The following is a 14,243-nucleotide window of genomic DNA, read 5'->3' as shown; positions in this document are numbered from 1 at the left end:
ATTGTGCACCTAGAACATATAATATTGTACAGCAACTACACTTCAATAAAAAGAAATAAACTGGCAAAAAAAAAAAAAAAAACAAAGCAAACTTTAATGGTTAGGACCATATTGACTCTATCCAAGCTGACTAAATTTGAAACCAGGATCTTTTACTTTGTTAGCTATCTGACCTTGAACAAGTTCCTTTATGTCACTCAGACTCCGTTTATCCATCTGTAAAAAGTAAATATCGTCTATTTTTATGTCATTCTTTTTTTTTTTTTTTTTTTTTTACTATTCTTTCTCCTGTTTGTCCCAGAATTTTTTCTCAGGCTCAGCTAAATTTTCATTTCTCCAAACTAAATTTTAGAACTTAGTCCTCAGTTGCCTAATTTCCCTATCCAGACTTATTTTCTATACCTTCTCATTCCATGACTTTAAAAATTATGTGTATTTTAATCACTCCTAAATTTATAGCTCTTGTTGCAATATCTTCCCTGAACTCCAAACTTGTGAACCTAACAAGGTGATATTCTTTTTTTTTTTTTATTCTGACTTAAAGATCTTTTAGGTAGCTCATACTTAACATGGCCCAAAGCAAACTTTAAAAAAATGATTTCCAGTCCTTTGAAACTTAATCCAAGTTACCATCATTTTGTACTTGGATTGTCACAGTACTGATTCATCTTTTCTCTTCTTCTACCCTTGACCCTCTCCAGGCTATTCATCATAGAGCAGTCAAAGTGACCTGTTGAACATTTAAGCTCGATCATATTATTTTGTTAAAAGCCCTTCATAGCTTCCCATTTCATTCATCATAAAAGTTCACGTTCTTCCTGGGCAAACGTCAGCAAACTTTTTCTTAAAGGGCCAAAGAACAAATATTAGGCTTTGCAGGCCAAATAGATTCTGTTGCAACTACGGAACATTACTATGCTATATCTATACATGAATAGTATTAAGATTCTAAACTGCCATGTCCAACAAAAATCATTGTATTTCCTGGGATATGCATACAATTTATAAAACAAACAATGTTAGTTTGATCTATAATTGTCAACATTTTTCATAGTAATTTAATATTTGTTGTAAAAAATATAAGGTACAGACTTACATATTTTTACAAAAAGATTATGGCAAGGACATTAAACTAAAGGTTAAATAATTTTTCTGTACAATGTACCAAAGAATTAATAGTGGACTTACTTTAGATTATTGATTCTAATTTCTGCACTTTCAGTGAGTTTCTTTGTTTCTTCTTTCCACCTATTGGCTGCTTTCTGTGTAGTAGCTAAGAGATGCCTCAGTTCAACAGTGGAATTTCGATTACTGTCTTCCATTTCTCTTAATTGAACTTCAAACGCATGTTCCTTTATTGAAAATTCATGCTCCATTGTACTGATCTAAGGAATAAAATGAAAATAGTATTTTCTTTTTCTTTTCTGTTATTCTAGGAGACATAGTGATCACTGATAAATACAATCATTTATTGTGTGGTCTGTGGCATAGAAATGTTTGGATGAGGAATCTATATAAAAATTAATTTTACAATTTGTCTCCATCATAGATGAAGACTTATCCTATGTTATAGTATAAATTTAATGAAAGCAGAATTAAGATGGAGAAATATCAATAACCTAAGATATGCAGATGACACCACCCTTATGGCAGAAAGTGAAAAGGAACTAAAAAGCCTCTTGATGAAAGTGAAAGAGGAGAGTGAAAAAGTTGGCTTAAAGCTCAACATTCAGAAAATGAAGATCATGGCATCTGGCCCCATCACTTCATGGGAAATAGATGGGGAAACAGTGGAAACAGTGTCAGACTTTATTTTTTGGGCTCCAAAATCACTGCAGATGGTGACTGCAGCCATGAAATTAAAAGACACTTACTCCTTGGAAGGAAGGTTATGACCAACCTAGATGGCATATTCAAAAGCAGAGACATTACTTTGCCAACAAAGGTCCGGCTAGTCAAGGCTATGGTTTTTCCAGCGGTCATGTATGGATGTGAGAGTTGGACTGTGAAGAAGGCTGAGCGCCAAAGAATTGATGCTTTTGAACTGTGGTGTTGGAGAAGACTCTTGAGAGTCCCTTGGACTGCAAGGAGATCCAACCAGTCCATTCTGAAGGAGATCAGCCCTGGGATTTCTTTGGAAGGAATGATGCTGAAGCTGAAACTCCAGTACTTTGGCCACTTCATGTGAAGAGTTGACTCACTGGAAAAGACTCTGATGCTGGGAGGGATTGGGGGCAGGAGGAGAAGGGGATGACAGAGGATGAGATGGCTGGATGGCATCACTGACTCGATGGACGTGAGTCTGAGTGAACTCCGGGAATTGGTGATGGGACAGGGAGGCCTGGCGTGCTGCGATTCATGGGGTCGCAAAGAGCTGGACACGACTGAGCGAATGAACTGAACTGACTGACTGACACATTTTTTAACACTTTCCCCAACACCTTGAAATGACAGTAGGAAAAAAACATACCACTAATATAAACCTGCTTTCATGATCTATTTTTACTTTTGCTGCCTGGATGGACAATAAATGTTCATGCTCTTAGTAACTGAGAGCTGGGTTTAAATTGAAGCCATTTATGTTTTTTAAAATACACAAAAAGATGTTTATTGGCTTATTATAAAGGATACAACTCCAGCAGAGCCAGATGGAATAGAGATACACAACAAGGTACAGGATGGTAGGGGGTGTGCAGAGCTTCCAAGCCCTCTCCAAGTATGCCATGCTCCCAGCACCCTGATGTGTTCATCAAAAGCTCCTCTGAGAGGCTCCTCAAGCCACTTTTGATTTACATACTAAAGTTCAGGTTCTTTCAAAGAGCTTTGTAAAGTTAAAAAAAAAATTATATACGGGAATTCCTTTACTACCACAGTTACGGTATACACGGACAATTTCCCCTCCCCTCCAGAAAAGACTAAAATGCTTTTCAGAAAGTTATATGTAAATGTCTTCAATTATTTCTAGGTTATTTATGTTATTATAGTAAAAAAAAAAAACCTTAATGTAGAATGAACATATGAATAAATGCTCTTTGGATACCCTAAAGCTTTCTCAACTTGAGGTTCAAGGAGAGAATTAACCCGAATGCTCTAAAGGACCCAATGTATGCAATGAACTGTCTGCTTTCATATACATCTAGAATGAAACTACCTATTACCATATTTGAGGCAACTGATAAAATAGTTAAGTAGTTACTAGAACAATTTCTTTTACTCTCAGGCTATCTGTATCTTGCTACACTCAAGAAATATTATAAGGAACACCTATCTTGTGATATTTTAAAGAAATGTACTTTAAAAATGGTCACAGCTGGAATGGCTTCTAGTAAGTTATTAAATATGACTACTTTCAAACTGAAAAAAGAATGAATAAGAAGCCTCAATTTTATTGATTCAAAAAACAAAGAAAACTCAACAACAGCTAAACTCATGGCTCGTGGGGGAAAACTACAAACATTCTGTCCTCATTACTTCTGCTCAATGCTGCACACTTCCTAAATCTCTTAAACTTGCTTTCTCAAATGGTACACAAGTACAAGACTGACTTTATAAACACTGGCACTGGAAAAACTACCTTGGATTTATTAATTTTGTATCGTATTACTCCTGGGCAAGCCTCCTGAGGCTCTGTGACTTCTGCTCTATTTAAAACATTTTTAAATTACTGAATTTTACAAATTTTGAACTGAATATCCTTCCTTGCCTCGATCTCCACTTTCTCTGGAGAAGCCACGGTTCTGATATCTTAGGTGGAAATATTTAATTCTGCCTCTGTCTCTCTCACATACATCATGTATTAAAAACTGGTCTATAAATCTACATAGTTTTATCACTCTTCCTGCCTAGTTAACTCCCCATTTCTACTTGACAAGCTTGACAAGCCTTATTCCAAGGTCCTTCATGATAACCTGCTCTCTACCTAATTCTATGAGACTGTGTTATACTACTGTTCCCTTCTCTTTGTTTCTGTCACAATGCATTCTCATTCCTGGATCTTCTTACATGCTCCCTTTGACTAGAATAATCTTTCCCCTCCTGCTTATCTTAGTTATTTCTACTCAACTTTTAGAACTTAGCTACCTTATTGCTCCCACAGGGAAATTCTCTTACTATCTATCTAGAAAAAGCTCTCATAGTGTCCTATGCTTTTCCTAAAGAGCATTTACTAGTTTGCAAAGATACAATTAAAGTTTGCCTACCTCCATGCAAATAATAAGTTGTTAAGGATGGGGACCATGTCTTTTCCGTTTACTATTACATCTTTAGTGTCTGAATCATAATAAAGGTATCAAAATTCAGTCTTTGAATGAACCCCAGATCCTTCAGTTGACACAGTTCCGACTTAAACTGGACAGGTCTGCAATGATGCAGGATGGATAAGGGCCAAGACAACTCTGTCTTCAAAACAAAAGTCTTACTAATGATTCAATTCAGAATGCAGGGTCGGAAAAACAGATTTATGGTCTCCTTCCCCTCTTCCTTTGTGTCCTTCCTTTGCACAAAACTATTCACTCATGTAGACAGGATTGCTAAAAACTAACCATCTCCGAATTTTATATTTTTATGAGGAGTATTTAGACCACAAAGATATGTAGATCCTTTGCAGAAAGAAGGAAGGAGTTAGGAAAAGAGGAAACTGGGTAGTGGCTTTAAGATCAAATGAAAACTTCATAAAAAAGTTGTTATGGTTCTCAACCAACTGCCCTCTGAATAACCAACTGTTTTGATCTTTCTGGCTCCTAAAGATCCCACACTTTTTCATGGGGGAGAAAAGCAGCAAAGTGTAGTACTAGATTCTTACGTTGTCAAAGAAGGAATCAGCTACAAAGCAATTTATCTGACAGCCCTCCTCCATAAAACAGAATTACAGCTATCTAGTCCCTTATTTTGGAGAAGGAAATGGCAACCCACTCCAGTGTTCTTGCCTGGAGAATCCCAGGGACGGCAGAGACTGGTGGGCTGCCATCTATGCGGTCGCACAGAGTCGGACACGACTGAAGTGACTTAGCAGCAGTAGCAGTCCCTTATTTTGGAGAAGGCAATGGCACCCCACTGCAGTACTCTTGCCTGGAAAATCCCATGGACAGAGGAGCCTGGTAGGCTGCAGTCCATGGGGTCGCTAAGAGTCAGACACGACTGAGCGACTTCACTTTGACTTTTCACTTCCATGCACTGGAGAAGGAAATGGCAACCCACTCCAGTATTCTTGCCTAGACAATCCCAGGGATGGGGGAGCCTGGTGGGCTGCCGTCTATGGGGTCGCACAGAGTCGGACACGACTGAAGTGACTTAGCAGCAGTCCCTTATTCACCAATGATTCTTTTCTTTAGCTACAGGCATAAAGGGAGCATTTCTGGTAGGAAAACTTTCTTTTTGTTTTTCCAAGAAACATCAGTTATTATTCTGAATTAAAGATAGACTAAATGCAGTATCAAGTAGGGGAAATTCATGCATTCCCTTCTCTCCCATTATAAGAACCCAATCCCCAAAACACAAGTATACTGTAAAATTATGCAAAATATAAAAAAATTAAAAAGACAAATATATAGTCTCTGTAATCTACAACTCAGAGAGATAACTACCTCTAACTTTGACATCATTGTTATTTATGAATTTTAAAATTGAGATTAGTGGATACAGGATTACAATATATATAAATACATATATATATTTTAAAAAATATTTTAAAATATTTTTTAAATATATTTTTATTTTTAGTTTTCATTTTAAAAAATACTTAGGACATAACAATACACATTATAAATTATTTGGAAACGTGATTTTTAATGATGACTCAATACAGCACTTTATAAATGTACCATAATTTAACTATTTCTAGATAGGTTGTTTTTAATTTATTACAAATAATGTTGCAATGAACTTCCTTAAATTATAAGACACTGTAATTATTCTATTATGACTAAATTTTATAGACTCTCAATGTGTACCATTTTACAACTGCAGCTGCACATTCACTCAAACTGACAACTTTGCAGTTAATTAATACAGAGTTTAAACTTTTAAAAAACTTGTTTATTAGCAATTTGTTTTTCTTAGTTTGTGAATTCTGCTCACGTCTCATACATGTTTCCCTATTGGGTTACAATTTTTTCATATTTTTTAAAGCTCCTTGTATGATCTTTGTCTTCTGTCATATTTATTAAAACTATTTCATCCAGTTATTTCTCTTTAAAATATTTTTAAAGTTGTTTTAAATATTTAAAAACAGTATACTAACGCATATATATGGAATTTAGAAAGATGGTAACAATAACCCTGTGTACGAGACAGCAAAAGAGACACTGATGTATAGAACAGTCTTATGGACTCTGTTGGAGAGGGAGAGGGTGGGAAGATTTGGGAGAATGGCATTGAAACATGTATAATATCATGTATGAAACGAGTTGCCATTCCAGGTTTGATGCACGATACTGGTTGCTTGGGGCTGGTGCACTGGGACGACCCAGAGGGATGGTATGGGGAGGGAGGAAGGTTCAGGATGGGGAACACATGTATACCTGTGGCAGATTCATTTCGATATTTGGCAAAACTAATACAATTTTGTAAAGTTTAAAAACAAAATAAAATTAAAAAAAAACAAAAACAAAAACCTTATATATAAATCTATCAGTATATTTATTTATTTGCAATTCTCCCATTTTTCAGTTTTGCTGACAAAGTTCTTTCCCATCTATCAGTTAAATATTCAACTTCATTTCCTACTAATGCTGTATATGGTCACTAATAGTTTTTAGTTATTAATTCATATGAAATTTATAATATGACATTTAAAAATAAGAAAATTTAAGATTTTTTCAAAGTACACTGTCATTTTTAAATTATGGAAATGTTTCAATATAGAAACTTTCAAGCATATACACAATAGAAAAACTTTACAATGAATCCCTATATGCTTATCGCCTAGTTTCCATAATCATTAAATTCATAGCCACTCCTGCTTGATCTATAATTCTACTTACCTTCTTCTGCCAAGATTTACCTCTCTCTAGCTTACAATGACATATTGAACATGAATTTTAAGGGTACAACTCAATTTTTATACATATAGTGACATATAAGCATCACCACCCAGATTTAGCTACCTCAGAAACTGGCTCTCTTATGTGCCCTTCTAATCAGTATTCATCCACTGAAAATGCAACCACTATTCTGATCCCATCCTTATAGGTAATTATGCCTGTTCTTCATTTGCATATAATGAAATTAATATACTGTAAGTTTTTTAATGTCTGGCTTCTTTTTCCAATATTATGTCTGTGAGACTCATCTGCCACTGCTTATAGATGCAGTTCATTCTTTTCATCTATTCCATATATGAACATACCATAATTTATGTCATCTCACATCAATGGACATTTGAATTATTTCCAGTGTTTTGATAAGATTAAAATTTCTATGAATATTCTTGTACACATATTTTGATGAACACAAGCACTGATACCAGCTGGGTATGTAGCTAGCATTTTTATTATTTGGCATAGTATGTGTGTCCAACTTAAAAAGATATTACCAAATGGTGGCTGTACCAATTTATATAACAAAAATAACCTACGAAGGTGCTGGATTTTTTACAACTTTGTCCACACTTGATACTGTCAGGTTTTAAAATTTTAGTCATTCTGGTATGCATGCTATAGTACCTCATTATAGTTTTAATTATATTTCCACAGTAAATAATGAAGTTGAACTTTTTTTCATGTATTCTCTTTTATAGACTAATTCTTTTGTTCATTTTTGGAAATGGGGTGTCTGTTTTTTTCTTTTGATTAACTTTTTTTCTTACTATTTCATTATTTACTGGTAAAAGTTTTTATATTCTAGATATGAGTCTTTTTTTTTTGGTTGTATGTATTATAAATACTTTCTTCTACTTTTTACTCTCTTAATGGTGTCCCTTTTGATGAGTTAAAAATCTTAATTTTAAAGAAATCCAATTCATCTACCTTTTCATTATGATTAGCTCTCTTTTTGTTCTGTTTAGGAAATTCTTTCTTAGCCAAGATCATGAAGTTTCTCCTTGAAGCTCCATCATTTTATATTTCACATTTAGGTCTATAAGGCAGCTCAAATTAATTTAAATAAATGGTGTGATATAAGGATCAAGGTTTATTTTAAAAATATGGACCGAGCTGAAGTCACAATATTTATTGTAAAGATAATTATTTCCCTTCTGAACTTTTGTGGTGCCTTTGTTATAATGAGGTGATTATGAAAACTGGGTTTGTCCCTGGATTCTGTTTGTTCTATTGATCAGGTTGATTATTCTGTTGATTACACACTGTCTTAATCAGTATAGCTTTATATCAAGTCTTGATACCTGGTAGTGTGATTTTTCCCCTTTGTTTTTCAAAGATTCCTCACAGATTAAAGCAAAAAAGCACAAGCTTCTTTGTATGATATGTAAGAGTCTCTTTTTCAGTTTACTTTTATAAATAGCCACAGTGTTTGACATTTGCAATAGGAGGCATTCAATAAAATACCCTGATATGAATTAGGTTGGGATGTGGCTTCTTATGAGTCCTCACAGTAGTGAAAGACCAAGTGAAACACTAATGCTACCGCCCCATGTCCTTACTATGAAAATGGAAGACACAGACCTTTCTCATAAAAAGTAAACGCCACTTTTAAGGACTCCCCCTTCGCACCCCAGACACAAATACAATCAACTGATACAGTTCTAAATAATTTTTAAAATTTTTAAATAGTATTCAAAAGCATATATATTTAATATAAATAGCTATGTTTTATATATAAATGAAACATAATAAGGTCAACTAAAATAAAAAAAAAGAGTTAATGCCACTTTTACAAAAGTCACACAGAATGGGGAAAGGCAGGCAACATACTGATGGTGATACCTGTGCTTGAAATTCCCTCAAACAGGTTATCACATCCCTACTGCCAAATCATATAAGCATTAGAGAAAGAAGCAGGTGGGGAGGAGAGAGAAAAGGGAATTTTTTTCCAGAGGACACTTTTGTCCCTTGCCTTTTCCCTGGAGTGGAATTTTTAGACTACCTATGAGTAGTTCTCAGAGCATACTGATGTACCATTATCTGCAGAGCCAGTTTTAAGAGCTCTATTTTTGAGTGGCTATTAGGTGGTTCAGATGGTAAAGAATCTGCCTTCAATGCGGGAGATGGTTTGATTCCTGGATTGGGAAGCTCCTCTGGAGGAGGGCATGGCAACCTACTTCAGTAGTCTTGCCTGGAGAATCCCCATGGACAGAGAAGCCTGGCAGGTCCATGGGGTTGCAAAGAGTCGGACATGACGGAGCGACTGAGTACAGCACATTTTAGAGGGAAAAGAGGACAGCAGTCCGTAAAGTTATCTATAGTTTTGCTAGCACCGCTTAAATTGCTTTGGCAGGAATATCAGTGCATTTCATGGTTGGAAAAGCATTTTTTTGTGTGTGGAGAGCGAAAGCAATCATTTTCAAGTGTGCTTGCCAAGTTCTACAATACAGAAAAGACTGGTTAATGCTCTGCATTATGATTTAGTGCTATCTGATGAGAAGGCAAAAACTAAAAAAAAGAGGTCTTAAAAATGTTTTAATAGGTCTCTGTAAATATTCTCTATATTTTGAATTTCATAGGTACACATTTAATTCTAATTAGATTTGTATATACCTTTAATTTGGCTTTTTTTTGAACCTCGAGAGCAATCTTTCTCAAATCTTCAGTCTGTTTCTGTAACTGTTCATTTTCCTGCTGAAGTTTCAACCTTTGTTCACTGACAAATCCACAGTTCTCTCTCTCAGACTCCAATATATTTTGAAGTTTCTGAATCATTTCTTGGCAACGTGATATCTCTTCCGAGGAACTGATTAAAAAAACAAAACAAAAAGAACCTTTAAACTTAATGATCTGGAATAGACGTCAAGAAGTCTGTCCATATTTTATACTGCAGACTTGTTTTCTTTGTTCTGAGTCATTTATCTTCACTGTAGACTTAAACTGTGCGGTTTTACAATGTATGTTACACCAACCAAATATACTCCATTTAGCAATCTTAACTAATAACAGAAAACTGAATTGCTATCACTCACTAAGGAAGTCAACGTGAAACCTCTTTCCAAGTATTACTAACACTGAGAATCAAGGACTTCAGGAGGACAAACGAAAGCTAATGATGAGGAAGGTGGACAGGTAATAATCAAAACTCCTTTAATCATCAATCAACTCTGTAGAAGACATTTGGTGACTATACTAAATTATGAATTATCATAAGACAATTCAAATAAAAAAAAAACCTGCTAGTTGTATAAACTTATTTTATTTTATCACAGTTTAAACAGGTTATATTTCTTGAACTTTCTCAACAATGGATTACTGAGGGACAAGACCTCCAAACATGTATATTGTTTCAACATACTGCTAATTTTTATTCCTATCTTTTAAAATTTCCATCTTTTCAATCCCAGGTAATCAAGTACTATGAACATTCCCTAGTCATTGGGTGTCATAGGAAATATATAAGATCCTTTACTGCCATAATACTTGTAGCTCCTTTTTTCCTGTCTCAAACTTGGCTAATAAAAGTTCCTAATAAAATGATGGATCTAGATAATGATCCTCAAATGATGCTCAAGTCAGAAAGATGCTAAGATCAAAAATAACAACACATTATGTGCCTCCAAACGGGAGTCCAATTTGCTACCATTTATAAACAATTCTTGCAAAAAAGTCAAAGCTGAATCAGATCAGGCCTCTTGATCTAATTTTTTTAAAAATGCATGGGGCAGGAAACAAGGTAAATGAAATGATATAATGCATGTGGGTAGAGAAGACTCTACAACACAAACAACCCAGGTTTTCAACAAATTATTTGTAAGAAAATAAAAGAGAAAGGAGGTGATTCCTAGAGAATATATATCTCCATTCCCATACACACACACCTTTTCTTTATCTTTTCTTCTGTCAACAGGCACTTAGGTTATCCCAATACCTTGGCTATCGTCAATAATACTGATTGCAATGAATATGGGAATGCAGATATCTCTTTGAGACAATCATTTTGTTGTCTTTGGATCTATACTCTGAAATAGGATTGCTGGATCATACGGTAGTTCTACTTTTAATTTTTTGAGGCACCTCCATACTGTTTTCCATTGTGGTTGCACTAATTTACATTCCCACTAACAGCAATCCTGAAAGATGATGCTGTGAAAGTGCTGCACTCAATATGCCAGCACATTTGGAAAACTCAGCAGCGGCTACAGGACTGGAAAAGGTCAGTTTTCATTCCAATCTCAAAGAAAGGCAATGCCAAAGAATGCTCAAACTACTGCACAATTGCACTCATCTCACATGCTGGTAAAGTAATGCTCAAAATTCTCCAAGCCAGGCTTCAGCAATAGGTGAACCACGAACTTCCTGATGTTCAAGCTGGTTTGAGAAAAGGCAGAGGAACCAGAGATCAAATTGCCAACATCCACTGGATCATGGAAAAAGCAAGAGAGTTCCAGAAAAACATCTATTTCTGCTTTATTGACTATGCCAAAGCCTTTGACTATGTGGATCACAATAAACTGGAAAATTCTGAAAGAGATAGGAATACCAGACCACTTGACCTGCCTCTTGAGAAATCTGTATGCAGGTCAGGAAGCAACAGTTAGAACTGGACATGGAACAACAGACTGGTTCCAAATCAGAAAAGGAGTACGTCAAGGCTGTATATTGTCATCCTGCTTATTTAACTTCTATGCAGAGTACATCATGAGAAACACTGGACTGGAAGAACACAAGCTGGAATCAAGATTGCTGGGAGAAATATCAATAACCTCAGATATGCAGATGACACCACCCTTATGGCAGAAAGTGAAGAGGAACTAAAAAGCCTCTTGATGAAAGTGAAAGAGGAGAGTGAAAAAGTTGGCTTAAAGCTCAACATTCAGAAAACGAAGATCATGGCATCCGGTCCCATCACTTCATGGGAAACAGATGGGGAAACAGTGGAAACAGTGTCAGACTTTATTTTTTTGGGCTCCAAAATCACTGCAGATGGTGATTGCAGCCATGAAATTAAAAGACGCTTACTCCTTGGAAGGAAAGTTATGACCAACCTAGATAGCATATTCAAAAGCAGCGACATTACTTTGGCAGCAAAGGTCCATCTAGTCAAGGTTACGGTTTTTCCTGTGGTCATGTATGGATGTGAGAGTTGGTCTGTGAAGGAGGGTGAGTGCGGAAAAATTGATGCTTTTGAACTGTAGTGTTGGAGAAGACTCTTGAGAGTCTCTTGGACTGCAAGGAGATCCAACCAGTCCATTCTGAAGGAGATCAGCCCTGGGATTTCTTTGGAAGGAATGATGCTGAAGCTGAAACTCCAGTACTCTGGCCACGTCATGCGAAGAGTTGGCTCATTGGAAAAGACTCTGATGCTGGGAGGGATTGGGGGCAGGAGGAGAAGGGGACGACAGAGGATGAGATGGCTGGATGGCATCACTGACTCGATGGACGTGAGTCTGAGTGAACTGCGGGAGTTGGTGATGGACAGGGAGGCCTGGCATGCTGCGATTCATGGGGTCGCAAAGAGTCGGACACGACTGAGTGACTGAACTGAACTGAACAGGATAGAAGGGTTCCCTATTCTCCACGTTCTTGTCAACACTTGGTATCTTTTGTCTTTTAGACAATAGGCATCCTAACAGGTATGAGGTGATACCTCACTGTGGGTTAAATTTGCATTCCCCTGATGATAAGTGCCTTTTGATATACCTATTGCTTAGCTCTGTCATCTTTTGAGAAAAATCTGATCAGATCCTTTGCCCAATTTTTTTTTCTTTTGCCATTGAGTTGTTCAAGTTTATTATATATTTTGAAAATTAACTCATCAGGTGTATTATTTGCAAACATTTTTCCCTATGCCATAGTGTCTCTGTACTCTGTTGACTATTTTATTTGCTGTGTAGGAAGGTCTCAGTTTGATGTAACTTCATTTGAATAGTTTTGCTTTTGTTACCTGTACTTGTGGGGTCATAGCCAAAAAAAAAAAAAAATCACTGCCAAGACCAATGTCAAGAAGCTTTTCCCGTTTGTTTCCTTCTAGCAGTTTCAGAATGTACATTTAAGCCTTTAATACATTATGAGCAGATTTTTGTATATGGTGTGTGGTAAGGGTCCAGTTTTTCTTCCACATCTAAATGTCCAGTTTTTCTAGCACCGTTTATTGAAGAGATTATACTTTCCCTGTGTGTGTTCTTGACAGCCTTGTCAAACATCAGCTGACCACAAACGTATGCATTTATTTCTGTATTCTCCACTCTGTGCCGTAACTATATACTGTTTTATACCAGCATTGTACTGTTTTGATTACGAAAACTTCATAATGTATTTTGAAATTAGGACGCGTGACGCATCCAGTTTTTGTTGCTGTCCTTGTTCCAGAATGGTTTGGCTATTTCAGGTCTTTAGAAGTTCAATGTAATTTTAGGAGTTTTCTCTACTTCTGTGAAAACACCATTGGAATTTGATACGGATTTTATTGACTCCATAGATGGCTTTGTGTAGTTTGGATGTTTTAACATTATTATTTCATTCAATTTATAAAAACACCTTTATATTTATTTGTGACTGTTAAATTATTTCCTCAGTGTTTTTCAGTTTACAGATTTTTCATTTCCTTGGTTATAAATTCATTCTAAGTAATTTATTCTTTTTGGTGCTACTGTAAATAGAATTGTTAATTTTTTTCCATATAGTTTGCTGCTGGTTCAGTTGCATCTAATGCAACTGAGTGTGGAATGCCGGTTCTGTATCCTGAAGCTTTACTGAATTTGTGTATTTGTTCTAATGGCTTTGACGCTGAGTCTCCAGTTTTCAAAATATGAGACCATTATCACCTATAAACAAAGACAATTTTACTTCTCTTCAAATTTAGATGTTTTATTACTTTTTTTCTTATCTAATTTCTCTAAGACATACAGTACTATGGTGAATACAACTGGCAAGACTGGGCACTCCTATGTTTTTCATGATTATTAAAGTTTTTAGGTTTTCACCACTGGGTATGATGTTAGTTGTGTGCTTGTTATAAATGGCCTTTACTATGTAGAGGTACATTCTGTCTACATCTAATCTGTCGAGAGTTTTTAATCATCAATGATACTATATTTTGTGAAATGCTTTCTTTGTATCTATTGAAATGATCATATGAATTTCATACCTTATTATTTAATGTAGTTTTTTGTCACATTTATTGATCTGTATATGTCAAAACAT

General features: G+C 35.6%; 1 protein-coding gene across 2 annotated transcripts in view; it reads right to left on the bottom strand.

Annotated features, from left to right (window-relative positions):
* SCLT1 (sodium channel and clathrin linker 1) overlaps positions 1–14,243 on the bottom strand; it is a 225,907-nt gene that overhangs the window by 58,301 nt on the left and 153,363 nt on the right. For both annotated transcript variants that reach the window (XM_061384197.1, XM_061384198.1), the window contains exons 17-18: positions 9,651–9,843; positions 1,189–1,385 (exon numbers count right to left, since the gene is read on the bottom strand). In XM_061384197.1, coding sequence (XP_061240181.1) covers positions 1,189–1,385; positions 9,651–9,843 — 390 coding nt within the window. The remainder of the gene's footprint in view (positions 1–1,188; positions 1,386–9,650; positions 9,844–14,243) is intronic.

Source organism: Bos javanicus, chromosome 17 (genome assembly GCF_032452875.1).
Source record: "Bos javanicus breed banteng chromosome 17, ARS-OSU_banteng_1.0, whole genome shotgun sequence".
Lineage (NCBI taxonomy): Eukaryota > Metazoa > Chordata > Mammalia > Artiodactyla > Bovidae > Bos > Bos javanicus.
The sequence above is the reverse complement of the archived record's forward strand: the minus strand, read 5'-3'. Positions and strand labels throughout refer to the sequence as shown.